Below are 17,596 nucleotides of genomic sequence, written 5' to 3' on the forward strand. Positions count from 1 at the left end.
AATACTTTTGCTTAACAGAAAACTGCTGAGAATGTACACAAATCTCCATTTTGTATGTGAAATGCAAGCTGCTTAACGCTTCTTAACAAGGCCTACAATTTTACTAATAAACAAAACAAAAAAGATCAAAAATGTTACTTTGTTGAGCCCTTAGTTAAATAAAAAATCAAAATAGCATATTAAGTTTAATGAAGAAATCTGTTTTTTAAATAAATTCAGTGTTGCGTAGTTTATGGACGACAAGAATAACTTTGGAACAATTTTGTCGATTTTATACTTCATTTGTTAAAAGTATTGACTGTGAATGCTATTAAAAAAAAAATTTGAATATTCATAAATAATAAATGTCAATAACAACAAGATTTACTTAAACTAATGACTTAGACTTAAGGACATGAAAGTAAAAAAAAAAACAGCTTTCTGCTAGAAATTAACCCAATCGATGGCAATACCCAATGCAAAGTGAAATCTTTCAAAGTTTATTTTTTTAAAACATTTTTGCTTCCAACAAGGCTGCAAGAAACCACTATTAGAGTTGAAAGTTACTGGGAAAAAAAAGATAAGGTTTATAGACCAAGATAACAATTGATAGACAACTTAAAAAATTGCTAATGATACGAATCAGGAAAGCAATATAAAGGAAGCAAATTCCAAAGAACTGATGTTCGAAGAAAAAAACTAGACAAATGAAAATTTTTGTAGGCTTTAGGAACGGTCATTGAAAAATGATAAGACTTAATTGAATGGCGAGTAACAGGAAAATGATTTTAGTAGATGGCACAAGAGGCACTAGCTCTTTAGAGTAGTATCCATTGTAGTATTTATTGAAAAGAGAAAGAGAAGCACCATTACGACGATGCGATAATGGTTGGAGGTTGGCTGCAAGAGCAGGTCCAACTGTTTACAATGCGTTTTTGCACCTTGTCTAAAAGAGAAAGAGCATCATTGGAAGATCCGCCCCAGATATGGCAACAGTATTCCATACAAGGATGGATTTGAGATTTATAGAGATAAAAAATAGAATTCTGAGTAAGAAAGTGTCAAGTACGATAAAGAGATGCAACCCTAGCAGATGCTAATTTTGCAATGGATTTGATATATGGTTTCCAAGAAAGATTGAAAGTAAGAGTTAATCGTAGAAGATGAAAGGTAGATGACACATCGAATACATTACCATTAATAAGTATAGGAAGATCAAAATTATTGCAATAAAGATTCCCTAGAAAAAATTGAGTTTTATCTTAATTAAAGTTCACCAGCCACTGTGAGCCCAATGCTGTATCAGAAGTGAGATCCTTTTCAAGTTCAATTTCCCTCTCCAAGCAAACAGAGTGTTGGCTTCTTATCAAGACAAGAATAAATGGTAGTATCATCAGCAAACAATGCCACCTTAGATGTGAGAATATCTGAAAGATTGTTAATGTAAATTAAAAAGTGTATAGGGCCCAGGATAGAACCTTTAGGAATCCCTGAAGTTACAGGATAAGAAGAAGAGTGTTGTCCATCGAGGACAACTCTTATACTACAATTGGAAAGGAAGGATTCAATAATCTTAAAGATGTTACCTGATACACCGTAAGAAGAAAGTTTATGGAGAAGACCAGCATGCCAAACTTTATCAAAAGCTTTAGAAATGTCTAGAGGGAAAGCCTTAACCTCTCCACCTCTATCTAATGCACGATAAAACCTATCAGTTATTACTGTTAGCAAATCAGCTGTAGAATGAGAAGATCAAAATTCGTATTGGTGATCAGAAAGTAAGTTATTAGAGTTGAGATGAGAGAGTTAAGTGTTTGTTAATTAAAGATTCAAAAACCTTGCTTTTGATAGGAAGAAGACTAATAGGACTGTAGTTAGATAAGTAAGATCGCTCTCTAGAGTTTTTGAAAATAGGGATAACAGATGCCACTTTCCAGCAGGCCAGAAAGCAAGACTCTTATAAGCATTTGTTAAATAGTTTTAATATATAGACGACAACTCCGAAGAACACTTCTACAAGACTATAACAAGTATGTTGTCTGGACCACAAGCTGTAGAAGAGTCTAAGCAGGAAATCACTTTAGATAGAGAAGTTGGAGTGATACAAATGTCAAGCAATTGATCAACCTGTTTGTCGGCTATATCAGGTAGAACACAACTAGTGGAATCAAGAGATTATTCCACTAGTTGTGGAATCATCTCTTAATTCCATTAGTTGTGTTCTACCTGATATAATTGTGGAAGGACAATTGCTTTGGTGATAGATATTGAAGTAATGGTTTCGATTGGAAATCACAGCAGCAATTTCCAATCGAAAAATTAAGTCAGAGATTAAGAAGGGCAAAAGTTGTGCGTCTTAATGCCTGCATAGTCACTGATACTAGAGCCAAGCCATTCAGTGTGATGAACATTAAAGTCACCAACAACAACAGTGTTGACTGATGGATAAAGAGAAAGGGCTAGATCAATTTAATCAGAAATAATAACAAAAAGAGTCCAGTCTTGAGATAAAGGAGAGCGATAAAGAACAAAGAGAAAAATGATAAATTGAAGTGGTGCTAAACAAAAGCACATTAAAGAATAGTCTGTGGATTCAAACCTAGTTTCCCAACAAATGGGTGATTTCTTACGAATGAAAATGCCCAGGCCAAGCAAGTGACTATTGGAGTATTTTTACAATTTACAATGGTTTCTAACAATAGTAAACAATAGTAAACAGACGTCTGTTTTCTGGAGAATTACTTTGGTGATAGATATTAAAGTAATGGTTTCAATTGGAAATCGCGCAGCAATTTCCAATTGAAAAATTAATTTAGAGATTAAGAAGGGCCAAGCATGTGACTATTGGAATCTTTACAAATTAAAAGAAGATAACCATCAACACTAAGATCACAGGATGAGACAACCGAATTCAAATTATTCTCACAAAGAGCAAGTCGGTCTGGTGATCTGTACAAGGAACAAGATTCAACAGAAGAAAAACTACTTCAAAGACCACGAATATTAGTGAATGATAAATTTGGAGGTAATAGAATAAGTTACCTATTCATAAAAACAGAGACACAAGCCATGCAATGAGTCAAGAAGATGCAGCATTCAACATCCTAAACTGGAAACAATGTATTATAAGTGCATCTGCGCCAGCCTAATAGATGATGGTGTGTGAGGCTGGTCAACAACTAGAATCTGTTTACCCCTTAAGTCTTTGCCTTGGAAGTCATCTTCAAGACAGTAGGCCGATGCGTTTCTCATCTGCCCAAAATGAGCATTTTTATCAAGACACCATCTCTAGCTATTACTCAACCAAGAGCCTTAAGGCTGGGGGAGTTTTAAGTTGGAGTTGGCTTTTCCTAGCCTTTGCCTAAAAAAGGTATCCAACAAGGCATCAGGACATGAATTTTTTAACGATTTTTTAATTCAAATTAAATTTTATTATGATGCGGTACTTTAAAATATGTAACTAACTTAATTAAACATTAACAAGGTAAATATGTTTATTGAGTAAAGTTACATTTACTCGCATTAAGCTTTTTCGTTATGCAACAAAATCTCATAACAAGGCCTACTTTTAAGTTAGCAGTTAGGTTGATATTCCCAAATGCAGACACTGATTTTGAGGGCTGGTAAATATAAATATGTAATATATGAAAAATTTAATGATATATGCAAAAAATGATGTGATGTATAAGGAGGATAATATACTATAAACTTATTTTTTTGCTACAAAAATATAATTTCTAGATTTGCTGGAGTCATACGGCATGAGGGAGCACTTGATACAATGATGCATTTTCTTGAAAGAAGGAACAATGATGAGATAGTTTTACAAACTCTAGAAACACTCAGTGTTTGTCTCTCAGGGTTTAGGTAAAATTATATTTATTACTAAATTTAAAAAAAATAAATTTATATACACACACATAGGCACATTAATGTTATACCAGTTCTAAATTTAAAAAAATTAAAAAAATTTTAAATTTTGGCCCTCTAGTCTGATGTTACTTGTGGTCAGAAAAATTAGTTTAAATTTGCAAGTTTAAATAATATGTTTTGGTGACTACTCAAAATGTTTAAAGTTTTAAAAAAGAAAGTGACAAAGCAGTAAACTTTCTTATCATATAAGTTGATTAAGTATAAATGTTGTAATATGTTTAAGTGAGTTAAATGATTTTTCTGCACAGCATTGATGCAGGACAGAACACCATGTAAAATCAAAAAGTCAAATTAAATGCCTAAAATTAATGTTACGCTTGTTTCGACTGGAACATCCATGACTGAAAGTTAATGTGGATAAACTATAAAAAGATTAGCAGCAAACGTCTACAACAGTAAATGCAAACCATATTCTTACACAACATGAACTGTTTACATGCACTGAAAAAAAACCTTCAAGATGTTGACATTTTATCCTTCAAGTAATGTTATCAATAACCCTATAATAGCAGTTACTAAAGCATTGATTAGTTAATGAAAATTACTCTTTGATATAGAAAAACACAACCAACAAAAAAATCCTTTAAAAACCAGAACATATATTATTTATTCTATTAAAAATACCAAAACTGGAAAAAAATTGAAAAGGTTAACTTAATCACATTAGTTTTTGATTGGCTTAATGAAGACGCGAATAAAAAATTCATACTTGGCAAAAAAAAGATCTATAAAAAATTATGTAATCAAAACATAAAAAGGATTCGTAAACTTCACCAAAACGCCTCAAAATAAAAACAAAAAAATTAAACTCAGGTTATTTTTGACAATAGTTGTTTATTATTAAAACTTTAATATTTGTTTAATAAATTGTTAAGAATTATTTTTTTTTTTTTACAATTAGTTGTAAATTTTTTTTTAGAGACCAAGAATACTTTTGTAACATTGGTGGTTTGAAATCCTTGTTCATGTTAATGAAACAAAAACCATCTGAAAAGGTCAGATGTCAATTAGAATATTCTTTTTATTTGATAAATAATTTGTTAATAATTAGTTAAGGTATTATTTTTAGATCATACAACCAGTTCTACAAATTTTTCAAGAGTTTGTAAGTTGTAATGAAAAAAGTAGAGACTACCTGCATAAAATGGCTGTTCATGACCAACTAAAAATGTAAAAACCTTTTTTAAATTTTTAAAAAAAGAGAAATTTGTTTACAAAAGATGCAAGTTGACTCAGATTCAGTTTAATTTTTAAGTTTTATAAATGCCATCTTTTTATTGTCTATTTTAATTTCTGTTTTTATAAATATTTGAAATCTTTATTTAGATTGGATTTATTAGGTTAATTATTACTTATTTATTAGATTCTTTTTCATTCATTTCGTTCATAGATGATGTAGTTTTGGTTTAGTATCAATTTTTGTTTTCTTTTGTCTTAATTGTAATGAGTTGTTGTTGTGAAATTAAGCTGATTTATAAGTTTACTCATTTAGTACGTCATTTAGTACTTCAGTACTTCATTTTGTGTCTGAATATATAGCGAGAGTAAACATAGTATTAAAGCTAAAGACAAATTTTCTTAAGAATTCTAAACTGATCTAAAATAAACAGTAAAATTTTTTTTTTCATATGCTTATTAAATCTCATATCATTTTACATATTTTTTACTAATTTTATTTTTATTAAAATGGAAACTTTTTGCAAGAATATTACAGGTTTAATTGTTTGCTTTTCAAACTTCTAAATATTATAAACTTAATCAAAAGCAATAACTGTAAATTACTATACATCTTTATTTTAGTGACTGTTCTCAAGGATAAACTTTCATTGAATATCTATTATTACATTAAATTTTTATGTATTTATACATTAGATTTGTTATGCATTTTTACATTAGATTTGTATGTCTTCCAATGAGATTCAGTGTTAGTGCAAAGAAACTTATGAACAGTTTGATTGCTCAACTCTCACCCATTCCAAAATCTTATAAAGTAATAGAAAAAAAAGAAAATGTCATTAATTCAAAGATAGTCGAATGTTCAGAAAAAGAAGTTATTAAAATGTAAGTTATTTTTTTATTTGTTCTTTCATTTTTAAACTCATTATATTTACCATAATTAATTTTTTAGATCAAACGTAACTCCTAAAGTGTTATGGTCACAGCGAAATGATACTGTTACACTTTCGATTCAATTGCGTGATGTGAAATCAGAAGAAACTGTGTTTACACCAACATCACTAAAATTCAGGTGTTTTTGCTTGTGTGGTTTGTTTGTGTAGTTTGATAGTGTAATTTGATTGTCTGGTTTGATTGTAGCATTACTTCTATTATCTAATAATTTAATCTTTTATCAAAGTGAAATTTATCTCTTAGATTATTTTAGTTTATTTTATCAAAAATGACTGCCCTTTTTTGCCTTTTTTTTTCTCTCTCTCTTTTTTCTCTTTCTTTTCTTTTCTCTCACTTTAAAGTAAGAGGAAAGAAAAGAATGATATCATAAGCTTCATAAAGAAAAATAATAACAAGTGGTATGCAAAGCAATGCAATGGCTTCTGTGAGGAATATCTTGATTTTAAGCCCTGATTTACTAGAACCCTTTCAGTTTTAGTTTTAAGGAGTAAAAATTGAAAAATGGAATACCCTTTGCCATTTAAGATGCACACAACCTTGGTATTGGAATTTACAAAATCAAAATAAGTTATAGATTGCGTTTTCTTTATAAAGACAGTTTTTCTATAAAAACATAATTTTTCTATTACCAAAAGATTTCTTATTTTTTTATTATGAAAATATTTTAATTTGTAGTTTATTATTTTATTTATTAGTTTATATATTTTTTTTATTTGTTAGTTAGATCATTTATTAATTTTTGCTTAATAACTTTGTCTCAGAACTATATTAAATCAAGTGGAATATGTTTTGGACTTACAACTTTATAGACAAATAGTTCCTGAGGTCAGTCAATTTTTAATTTTTTTTGCTAAGAAATTTAAAATTTAATTATATTTTTATTAAACAACATAACGTGCTGCAGGTGTTTAAGTACACATCTGCTACTAGTTTTGTTGTAAGCTCTTTTATATATACTTATATATGTTATATAAATATATTATATATATATATATATATATATATATATATATATATATATATATATATATATATATATATATATATATATATGTATATATATATGTGTGTGTGTGTTATTTTAGAAATGTTGTGTAAGTAAAAAAAGTAGCGAAGTACTTATCATTCTTTATAAAGATTTGAGTGAAATTTGGTTGAGGTTGCCTAAATCTCCAAAAAAAGTAAGATGTTTTAGTTTTATAACAATATATATTTTTTTTGTATAAAACAAAAGAAAAATTTTTTATTTTGGATTTTTAATACTTGTTCTTATAATTGATACTTTGATCAAGTATATTGCTTATATGCATTATTAAAATAATTATAAAATTTTGTAAAATATTCTGCTGTTATTTATGTCCATATTTTGCTTACAGTTTTCTTTTAAGCTTCTAATAGAAGTGCCTGCCATTAAAAAAAATTTTTAATTATGATTCTAGTTTTAAATGGATATGTTTGCATTTTGTTATAGTTTTATTTAAAGAAACTTGGATAATATATCCAAAATATTAAAGCTATCAAAAATCGTGATTTAAAATTCAATTATATTCATAAAAGAATTCCTTGCACAAAAGATTTTAGCCTGTGGTTTTATATTTTTAACTATTTTTAAAACAAATTTTCATATTTCATAAAAATAAACAGTGGCAAGTTAAAAAAAAATTTTAAAACTGAAAATTAAGTTTTTGTTTTGTTTTTCTATTTTTAGTTTTTTTTAGCATGAAATTTTGTACATAAACACTTTGTAGAAAGAAACTTTTAGAAATATTTGTTAGAAGTCTATAATTTCAAACTCAATCTACTTTCAAATAAATAAAATGCAAAAAATTTACTTTCAAATAGTGTAATATTATTTTTTTGTTGTTTTGATTTTCACAATGTAGCAAGATAGTAACTTAAAGTTTATTCTGATACGAATGTTGTAATTGTGATATGAATGTTGTAATTGTTATTTAACACTGATGTTTCATGCAATGTAAAGTTAGGTTATGTTGTTAGTTTATCAAAAAATTAACAATTTGCACATGAAAATTTTCAAAATTTACTGATTTTAAAATGCCATTAAATTTTTTTATATAAAAACTTATTAGAGATCTATCTTTCCTTAATAAACAAATATTTATATTAAGTGGGAAAAAAATTAATATTGTCACAAATTAGCTAATGATTTTGAATTACGTTTCTGTTTTTAACAATTTTACAAAAAAAAAATCTGTCGTGGTCCAACTAAGTTTTTAATTGTCTTCATCCATCAAGATAATGAAGATGAACACTTATGAAGTTTTTTATGAATTTTTATGAAAATGAGCAACTTACTTATCATGTCTGTTCTAAAAAAACACACAGCTTAAAAAAACATTTTAAGACTGACAGCGTGCCTTAAACTCAAATAATAAAACATTTTAAGACTGACAGCGTGCCTTAAACTCAAATAATAAAACATTTTAAGACTGACAGCGTTAAACTCAAATAATAACTGGTAAAACAAAAGCACTCAACTGGCGAAAGAAAGAAAATATCACAAGTGACAAAACAAAATTTATCATATCAGATGCAGTTAGTAAGAATTGTTTTTTTCAAAATTAACAAAATTCGTAATTTATAAATAAGAAATTAAATCAATCATATAAATCAAATCACTTAAAAGTTATTTTCAAACAGGTAATTATGGGTAGTGGTTACCTAAAAAAAGGACACAGTTATTGTCACTTTATCTATAAGTATTTTCTATATATAGATAAACACTCAATACAAATATTATCTATAAATATATATATGGAGAGAAATTGTATTTAAAAAAAGTAAAATCAAGATTATTATTTTTACCATTCTTTAATAAATGGGTGCAATAAATAGGTGCATTCTAAGAAGTTAGTTTAAAATGACATTTTTCATTTAATTAAACATAATTTAGATAATCAATTTTTATTGAAATCATAACTGAATAATAGCTAAAATATGTTGGTTATCATTGAAAGAAGGTAACATCGCTGTAGAGGTATGTTAGAGTGGTTGTTTTGTTAGCAAGAAATACCATGTCGGATTAGCATTCATGTTTAATTCATTTCTTTGCAAAAAGTTTTCTTAATAAAGCAAAAGTTTCCATAATAAAGTTTGCAAAATAAAAAGCAAAAGTTTTCTTAATTAATAAAACTAAATTTAATAATTCAATAAGCAATTGTTGCATTTTGAAATTATTTCTTTTTAATCATTTCTATCATGAGAACAACCTGATGTAAACAGACAAAATGTGCATATAAAAATGCGAACAAAATATTTTTCAATTTTATATCATTTTATTATTTTAAAAATAGGCTTCAAACATTTCCATTGATCATGATCGTTGGTGTGATTCTGAAGATGATGATGAAGAAGCAACTTTTGAAAGTAAAATTATTTTTATAAAAATTAATAATTATAGTAATTTAATTAATAAATTAATTTAAAATTTTTTTTTGTTTTGTTTTTAAGGTATTCACAAATCTTTTGTTGTAATATTTTTAATGACTGTACAAGAAGTTATTAAGTTTAGAAACAATGGATTTTGACAGTTTTTCAAAACATTTTTATGGATGCATTTTTATGATCAGGTCATTCTAACTCAAATCCAAATTGTCCAATCAATTTACAAATTCATATTATTCAATATTCAACCAGGCAATCTTTTTTATTCAGGTGTCTGATCTTTAAAATATTCTATTGTTAGATCAAACTTTGATGCCATCATGAATATCAAAAAATTACATAATTTTAGTTATAGTAATAATTACTAGTAATAGTAACAAATTAGAATGTTTGGACCCATAATACGGCTCATGAAAGATCTGGTACACTACTCCCACATATCCTTTATTTATTTTCAATAAGTTATAGAAAATTGTAGAAATTAATGATCTTAACTTCATTCATCTTTATTTACCTTTTTCTCTGGCATTTCTTGAGTGTTATATGTGCATACGTTATAACTATTGTAACTAAGCGCATTAAACAGTAACTAAGCGCATAAAACGCAGTATTGATATTAAGATAATAGTAATAATATAGTAATAATCTCTATATATTATTACCGAACTATTAATAGTAGAAGTAGTCCCTTAGAGCATGTTTGACATGAAACCCTTGGCAGAAGTTGCAACCAAGGTATTGGCAAGAAAGAGTCGCAGCTTTGCTTTATAAGAAAATGTGAGCTAATGTGAAACCATTATTGTACGTATGTAAACTTCATATTATGTAATGTTAAAACATACTTAAGCATATATCAAGTTTTACAGTTTGACTTTGATTTAAAAATTGCATTACGTCATCCTTTTCTTAACTTTTGATCTACAGCATTTATTTCAGTTAAAAACAATTTTTATGTAGTTTTAAATTTTGATGACCAACGTGCCAGCACGGCTGAGTGGTTAGCGCGCTGAGCTTCTGAACACAAAAGCCGTGCTTTGACTCCAACCACTGGCGAATTTTTTTTTTAATTTTTAAAGATTTTTTAAATACAAAATACTTGTGAAGTTTATAAAGATTATAAACAAACACTATATTATACAGTTTAACAAGCAAAAAGATTACTAAAAATTCTAAAAACATTAAAAAACAGGGGGATATTTGTTGCCTATGTGTCATGATTGAGATACTTAAGTTATTTTAGTTTTACATTTCAAGTTTTTTTCCAGCTTAGTTGAGTTTGTGCAAGAAAAACTAGTATACAACATGTTTATATATAGAATATAAAATCTATAGAGCTGTAAAGTTTTTTTTTTTTTACATTTTAAATAACAAAAATTAATAAATAAAGCAAGCTGATGATTTAAACTTGCCACGTGGCGACTTTAACTTTTTAAAACAGTAAGGGAGTTTAAAAAGTATGTTTTATATAAGAACATAATTGAAAATTCTAATTTTATGCTTAAATTAAGCCATTATTGAATTAATTACTTTTGAAAATAACTAAAATTAAAGTTATTTAATATTGATACAATAAGGAAATTTAGAGTTTTACAGCTATTTTACCAGGCCCCTGTTAAACATTCTAAACCGAGTGCGCAACAATGACAGAATTTAGATAACCATCGAAATAGTATTATACTCCATTATATTTTGGCTTAATATACTTTTTGGCTGATCCCTAATCTTAACTTTTAAATAAAGGATCGTCCATGAATTACGCAACGCTAAATTTTACTAATGAACAAAACAAAAAAGATCAAAATTTTCCCTCACAGAGTCTTATGTTAAATAAAAAAATCAAAATAGCTCATTAATTTGATAAAAATTGCCACCTAAAAGAGCTGAAGATTTCCTTTTTTAAAAATAAATTTAGCGTTGCGTAATTTATGGATAATCCTTTAGTGTTTTATAGTCAATAGTTTTTAATGGTCTAAGATCTTCTTAGTTCTGCTACTTGGATAGCATTGCATACAAACGTCTGTAAGTATAAATGTCTGTAGCATATGTTGAGTTTTGCAGGCAGTGTATAGAACAATAGGGTATAATAAATTTATAAAAATGAGAAAACTTTTGAATTTTATTTTAACAATTAGTTAAAATAAAATTCAAAAGAAATCTTTTTTGCTATATTAATATTTTTTTGCTATAAATATTGCTATAATTATTATAGATACTATTATAAAAATTTTGCTATAAATATTGCTATAAATACAGCAACAATCTAAATACAGCAAGATTGAAAAATTTCAATTTTGCTGTATTTGTCTTTAATCCCCCAAAACGACACTGATGACACACTAAACCACTGAGCTATCAATGATATGCGGTTAAAAGAAAAACAAATTTAATTAAAAATCTCTTATAAGCTAATTTAATTAAAAATCTCTTATAAGCTCTAGGTATGCTGAAAGAGTGTGCATGGTAATTTTTTTGCTCTTGAAGGATTTTTTTAAAATGAGTTATTTTACATAAAAATATTATAGTAAACAAATTTTGGGTATAGAAAGGATCGGTGTGGAATAGATAAGTATAGAAATGGTAAATTTAATAAAGATCTGTATTTTATGGGTCCGGAAAGCTAGGATATATATATAAAGAAAAAAAATATAGAAAAGGTCAGTGTGGAAAAGACTTACAAAGACCCGTATTTTTATGGGTCAGATCAGCTAGTTAGTAATTATTATACTACTATAATATATACTACAACCCTCTGAATTAGCATCGGCATTCGGCAATGCCGACCTAACTGCCGACCTGAAAGTGTTTGAGGTCGGCAAAAAATGTCTTTGTTCAATCTCATCCTTGTATTTTCTATATAAAATACTACTTTTGTGTGTTTCCCTATTTATTTTATTTTTTTTGTGTGTACCTAAGCAACAGAACTATGGCTACATACATAATTGCTGTTTCCATGGAAAAATATGTTTGTTTCTGGAACATGTCTAAGCTAGCTTTTAGAACCAGAAGATAATATAAATCCTATGTATGGTTATTTTGTTTTTATAATTTATATATATTTTTTATATCTTAACAACTTGAGTTTTTTTATCCAAGAAGTACTAATTTTAGCAACTTGTTGTTTTTATAATAAAATTATAATAAAACAACATTTATCACATTGATAGAGTAGTTGAGTATTTTGTGGTTTTCTATTAGAATATTATTTATCATTTTAAATTATCGTTTATATTTAGTCTATATATATATATATATATATATATATATATATATATATATATATATATATATATATATATATATATATATATATATATATATATATATAAATAAATAAAATTTGTTATATTATTTCGTGTTGAATTTACATCTCTCACTATCTATATTATTTCAAAAATATTAGTGCTTTACAAATTTGGATGAAGGTTTTGACTGTTTTGTAAAGTCCTTTTTTACTTCAGTATGGAGTAGGCGTAAATTGCGATGATGTTTATCTTACAAGATAAACTAGGTAATATCGCAAAGCCTCTTCGAAATGTCGGTAATAATAAACGGGATTCTGAGAAGGATTTTTACCTCCACTACATGAATTATGATTACACAAAATCAATAATTTTTTTTCTTTATCTTATACCTTCATCATTTTATATTTATTCATTTCAAATATTGATATATCTATGAAAAAAAAAACTCTCCTAAGTTTTCACGGTTCACAACGAATTCGAATTCATTATGAAGTACCATACTTTTTTTATCGAATTTGATAAAAATAATTTGATACATGGTTTTAAAAAAACATAAAGAAACAATCAAATTTAAATGCCTAACAAGAGGAAACAAGCATTATAAAAATACTTCAAAATACTGCAAAAATATGTGATTGTTAGTTGGATATTTTAGGTAGAAAGGTTTTTTAGTGTTTTTTTTATATTTCTTATATTTAAAATTAAACTGTCTTTTATGTTAATTATTTTTATGATTTAACACTTTATATCTTAAAAGACTCAACAGTTTTTAAATAAGTTGTGTTAAAAAATTCTTGAAAGTTTCTAGTTACTTGCAGTTTTCAATTTGCAATTTTTCAGTTTGCAATTTTACATCCATTTTTCAAAATAAAATAAAAAAATTATTATGCGACTGAAAACTTTATACTTTATCAAAAAAAGTTGTTTGTTTTATTGAGATTATTAACAAAAAACTTTATAATTTTAAATGCCATTTTTTAATGACAAAAGAAAAGTTCCTTTTCTTTGATTATTTCTTTTTTAAATACTAGACTGATGAATGCGCTTTTGTAGTTTAAAAATGATGTCAATACAAAAAATTCTTTTAAATAACTTAAACTTAAATAAAAAACTTTGTTTTATTTGGGTTTTCCCTTTTGCGGTTAAAGTTTATGTAGAAGAATGCCTTTTTATATAACATTCTATAAAGTGTATATAATGGAATAAATAAGTTTTTATATAACATTCTATAAAGTGTATATAATGGAATAAATAAATAGCACTTAAAGTCTAACTTATGTTTATCTTATTTTAAAAATAAAATTCAAATCAAACATAAGAAATAACAAACTTAAAAATGTTATTATGACATGTTAAAAACAAGTTTTGCTAATAAAATCTTAAAACATGTTTTTTTTTTGTATGGATTTAGTGAAAAGTAATGTAAGCAAATTTGATTTCATGATAAATAAAAATGATAAATAAAAATGAAATACTTTAATGTACTTAAAAATAAAACAAGGTAGGAAAGTGGTATTCTTTCTTTAATTACAATTTTCGTGTTGTTAAAAAAGCTGAACTGGAATGCAATCCTACTCTGTAAATTCAATAAAAAACTTTGTGGTACATTTATTGTTCAAACTATTTTTTTAACAAAAAAAACAATGCAGATACACAAACATAACTTGTCTTTACATTTAGGAATCCCTTTTAAAGTAAATTATGAAGTCTGACTTTCTTTAACTTTATATATATATATATATATATATATATATATATATATATATATATATATATATATATATATATATATATATATATATATATATATATTCTACAGTATTCAAGAAGTAATTGATAAAATATTACTAAGTAAAGTAGGAAAAAAAATTGGTGTCAATAAAAATGGAGTCAATGTGAATTAAAGTTTGTCATGCGAGATATATCAAACAAAATTTAAAAAAAATTAATCTAAAGAAAAAGAAAAACGATATGATATTGACAAAGTCTAATGTGAAAATCAAGAATTATCTCCCTATGAAATATAAAAAATATTCAAGAATAACCTAAAACAAAAGATAAAGTTTTAATTTTCAAAAAAACTAAAACATGGTTGCAAGTGTGCCTGTAAAGTATAATATTTCCAAAATAAATTTGTTTAAAGCAAAAGTGAAGTTGCTGTCTTCTGTGCATGCGTCCCTTTATTTTTAAGGCAGGATTAAAATAATCATTCAGAGCTTTTGTTAGTAGAAATTGTGAAGAATGGCACAATGTTTTAGAAAAACAAAATGTACATATAGGCAATAATAATAAAAAGCCATCAAACAAGTTACTAGCATTTATTACTTAGACCCAAGATAAACTATTCCATTACCAAACAATGGTATTTTGAAAAACCAGCAAAAAATGTACATTATTGAAACTTAAGGTAGAATAGTGCATTTGATGGTAGAATAAGTGCATTTTGATCATATTAGTTTAAGTTCCTAAAGTTTTTAATATCCATTATATATTTTCTAGATGCTTTTCTACTTCAATTATTTTTCCAGTTACTGCAAATTGCGATCACTTAATTCAATCCTTGTAAAAACAGTCTAGTTTTTGAATAAAAAATTATGTTTTTCTGCAAATTTTGTAAAGGTAATCTAGCATGATATTATTTTGATATTCTAAAATTGCCTTTATTTTTAAAAAACAATCCCATCCCGTGAAAATTTTAAGAGTATGAGCCTGACAAAAACTATAATAATAATCATAACAACCATATTAATAATATTAATAATAATGATAATAATAGTAGTAGTAATAATAGTAGTCGAAATATTATAATATAAATAGTATTATTATTTATAATAATAATAATATTTTAGCATGGTACAGAACTGGATGTCTTCCTCCACCACCTGAATGTACAGCTTATCAACCTGGTGATCGCCTTTGTGTTGCTCCTCTTAATGTATCTGATAGTTCAAGTGATGAACAGACTAGCGAATCAGATGAAGATTTCTCTTCTAAAGACTACTTCAGTTTTTAAAAGATTTTTAAACTCACCATTAAGAGTAGTTTATGATTCAAAGTTTAAAAAACAAAATTTTTAGACAAATATTGCAGACCTATATGCTGGGTGTTTACTAAAGTCCAAAGTTTCTAGTATCCAGAAAAGAAATGTTCAGAAAATAAGTTGCATTTCGAAGTGTTACTTCATAACTAAGTTTTAAGTCGGACAAATAATAAAGTTTATGAGTGGACTCATTTTTTTTATATAAATTTTTTTAATGGAGAGTTATTTTTGTGCTACATTATCTTTTTTATGTTCTGTGTTTTATAATCTGTTTGATTTTGTTCTGTGTTTTATAATCTGTTTGATTTTGTTCTGTGTTTTATTTGGTTTTTAAATCAAATTCTAAGTTTACTTTAGTAGGGTTAGTGCCAAAAACATACAAAAAAATCTAAAATGTGTTTTTTTATATTTAAAAGTTAAAAGTCTTTTTTTATCTTCTTCTTTTCTAAATGACGTTTTTTAAACTTTAATATCAATTATCTTGATAATCAACTTTAAAAAACTTTTTAAGTTTTACATTTATAAAAATGTATATAAAATATATATATGTATAAATGATAAATAATGGTATTAGTATATAGGTAAGTACAATAGAAATGTTTAATGGACTACTTCTGTATAATATTGTAGTTAATTTAGTTATATTATTTATTCAGTTATTCTGAATAATATTCTTGTTTTAGTTGATAAAAGTTATTTTCAATGTTAAAACAGCTTTGAAAGAAAATTTAATTAAAATGAACAGAAATGTAAAACTTGTGACATTTGATGTTTTCAATACTCTAATCAAAACAAGAGGTTGTATTGGTTCAATATATATGAAAGAAATAAATGGTTTTTTTAAAACAAATCAAAACATTGAGACAAAAGAAAAGAATAGTGTAAATACTTTAAATCCTCATATGGTTGAAAAAGAATTTCAAGATGTGTTAAAGCACTTTCAGACTGCATACCCAAATTTTGGTTATGGAAAAATTTCAAGCAGGAAATATTGGGATTTAATAGTACAAAAAACATTTAAGAATTTAAATTGCAATTTTAATGATCAGTTTTCACAAAAGTTATCTGCAACACTGTATGATAATTTTTGTTTGGCTGATTATTGGGAAGTTTTTTCAGATGTTATACCTGCTTTAACAAAACTAAAGAGTTCTAAGCTAAAAGTTGGTATTATTTCCAATTTTGATGAGCGTTTACCAAAAATCCTTGAGCGTTTGCAGCTTGCTTCATATTTTGACTTCTTTATTATTTCTGGTTGTTGTGGACTTTATAAACCAGAAAAGCATATTTATAAACTTGCATTAAACAAAGGATTATGTAATCCTAATGAATGCTTACATATTGGTGATGATGTAAGTAAAGACTATGATGGTCCTCGCTCTATTGGAATGAATGCATTAATAATTGATAGAACAATGAAAAAAAGTGAGAGACCTTACATAAATTCATTAGAAGATGTTCTATTGTTTTATTGATATTTGTTATTTTAACTGTTTTTTTAAGTTTTTTTTAATAATTTGTAAATTAATAATTTTATAAAAAAACAAATAATACAAAAAGAAAATCATCTTTTAATGGTTTATCTGAACTTATTCAATTTTGGTATTTCTAAACATATTTTAGGTATTTTTATTGATTATTATTTAGTATAATATATAATAAAAATGTGTTTTGTACACAGATTTTACTTTTTTCTTTAAACAAATTCACTCCCATCAAAACTAGTAAATTTAGTTTCATGGTAATATGTGAAGTTTCTTTTTGCTTATTATATTTTGATTAGAAAAAAATATTTTCTAATCAAAAGTTGTATTGCTAAATAAAATTTTTAATATAATTCATCAATAATAATTATATCTTGTTTTAC

At 26.0% G+C, this 17,596-nt stretch overlaps 2 protein-coding genes across 2 annotated transcripts in view; both read left to right on the forward strand.

Annotated features, from left to right (window-relative positions):
• LOC100205880 (putative ATP-dependent RNA helicase TDRD12) overlaps window positions 1–16,037 on the forward strand; it is a 115,151-nt gene extending 99,114 nt beyond the window's left edge. Inside the window, exons 35-43 of the mRNA XM_065819174.1 lie at window positions 3,721–3,846; window positions 4,832–4,907; window positions 4,982–5,082; window positions 5,809–5,973; window positions 6,041–6,160; window positions 6,804–6,867; window positions 7,128–7,223; window positions 9,357–9,429; window positions 15,539–16,037. Of these exons, the coding sequence (XP_065675246.1) occupies window positions 3,721–3,846; window positions 4,832–4,907; window positions 4,982–5,082; window positions 5,809–5,973; window positions 6,041–6,160; window positions 6,804–6,867; window positions 7,128–7,223; window positions 9,357–9,429; window positions 15,539–15,702 (985 nt within the window). The 3' untranslated portion in view covers window positions 15,703–16,037. The remainder of the gene's footprint in view (window positions 1–3,720; window positions 3,847–4,831; window positions 4,908–4,981; window positions 5,083–5,808; window positions 5,974–6,040; window positions 6,161–6,803; window positions 6,868–7,127; window positions 7,224–9,356; window positions 9,430–15,538) is intronic.
• A 379-nt stretch (window positions 16,038–16,416) lies between these two features.
• Window positions 16,417–17,304, forward strand: LOC100197741 (haloacid dehalogenase-like hydrolase domain-containing protein 3). The gene has a single exon (XM_065819175.1). The coding sequence runs from the start codon at window positions 16,467–16,469 to the stop codon at window positions 17,202–17,204; it is 738 nt and encodes a 245-aa protein (XP_065675247.1). The 5' UTR covers window positions 16,417–16,466; the 3' UTR covers window positions 17,205–17,304.
• The last annotated feature ends 292 nt before the right edge of the window (window positions 17,305–17,596 follow it).

This window comes from Hydra vulgaris, chromosome 15, assembly GCF_038396675.1.
Source record: "Hydra vulgaris chromosome 15, alternate assembly HydraT2T_AEP".
In the NCBI taxonomy this organism is placed as follows: domain Eukaryota; kingdom Metazoa; phylum Cnidaria; class Hydrozoa; order Anthoathecata; family Hydridae; genus Hydra; species Hydra vulgaris.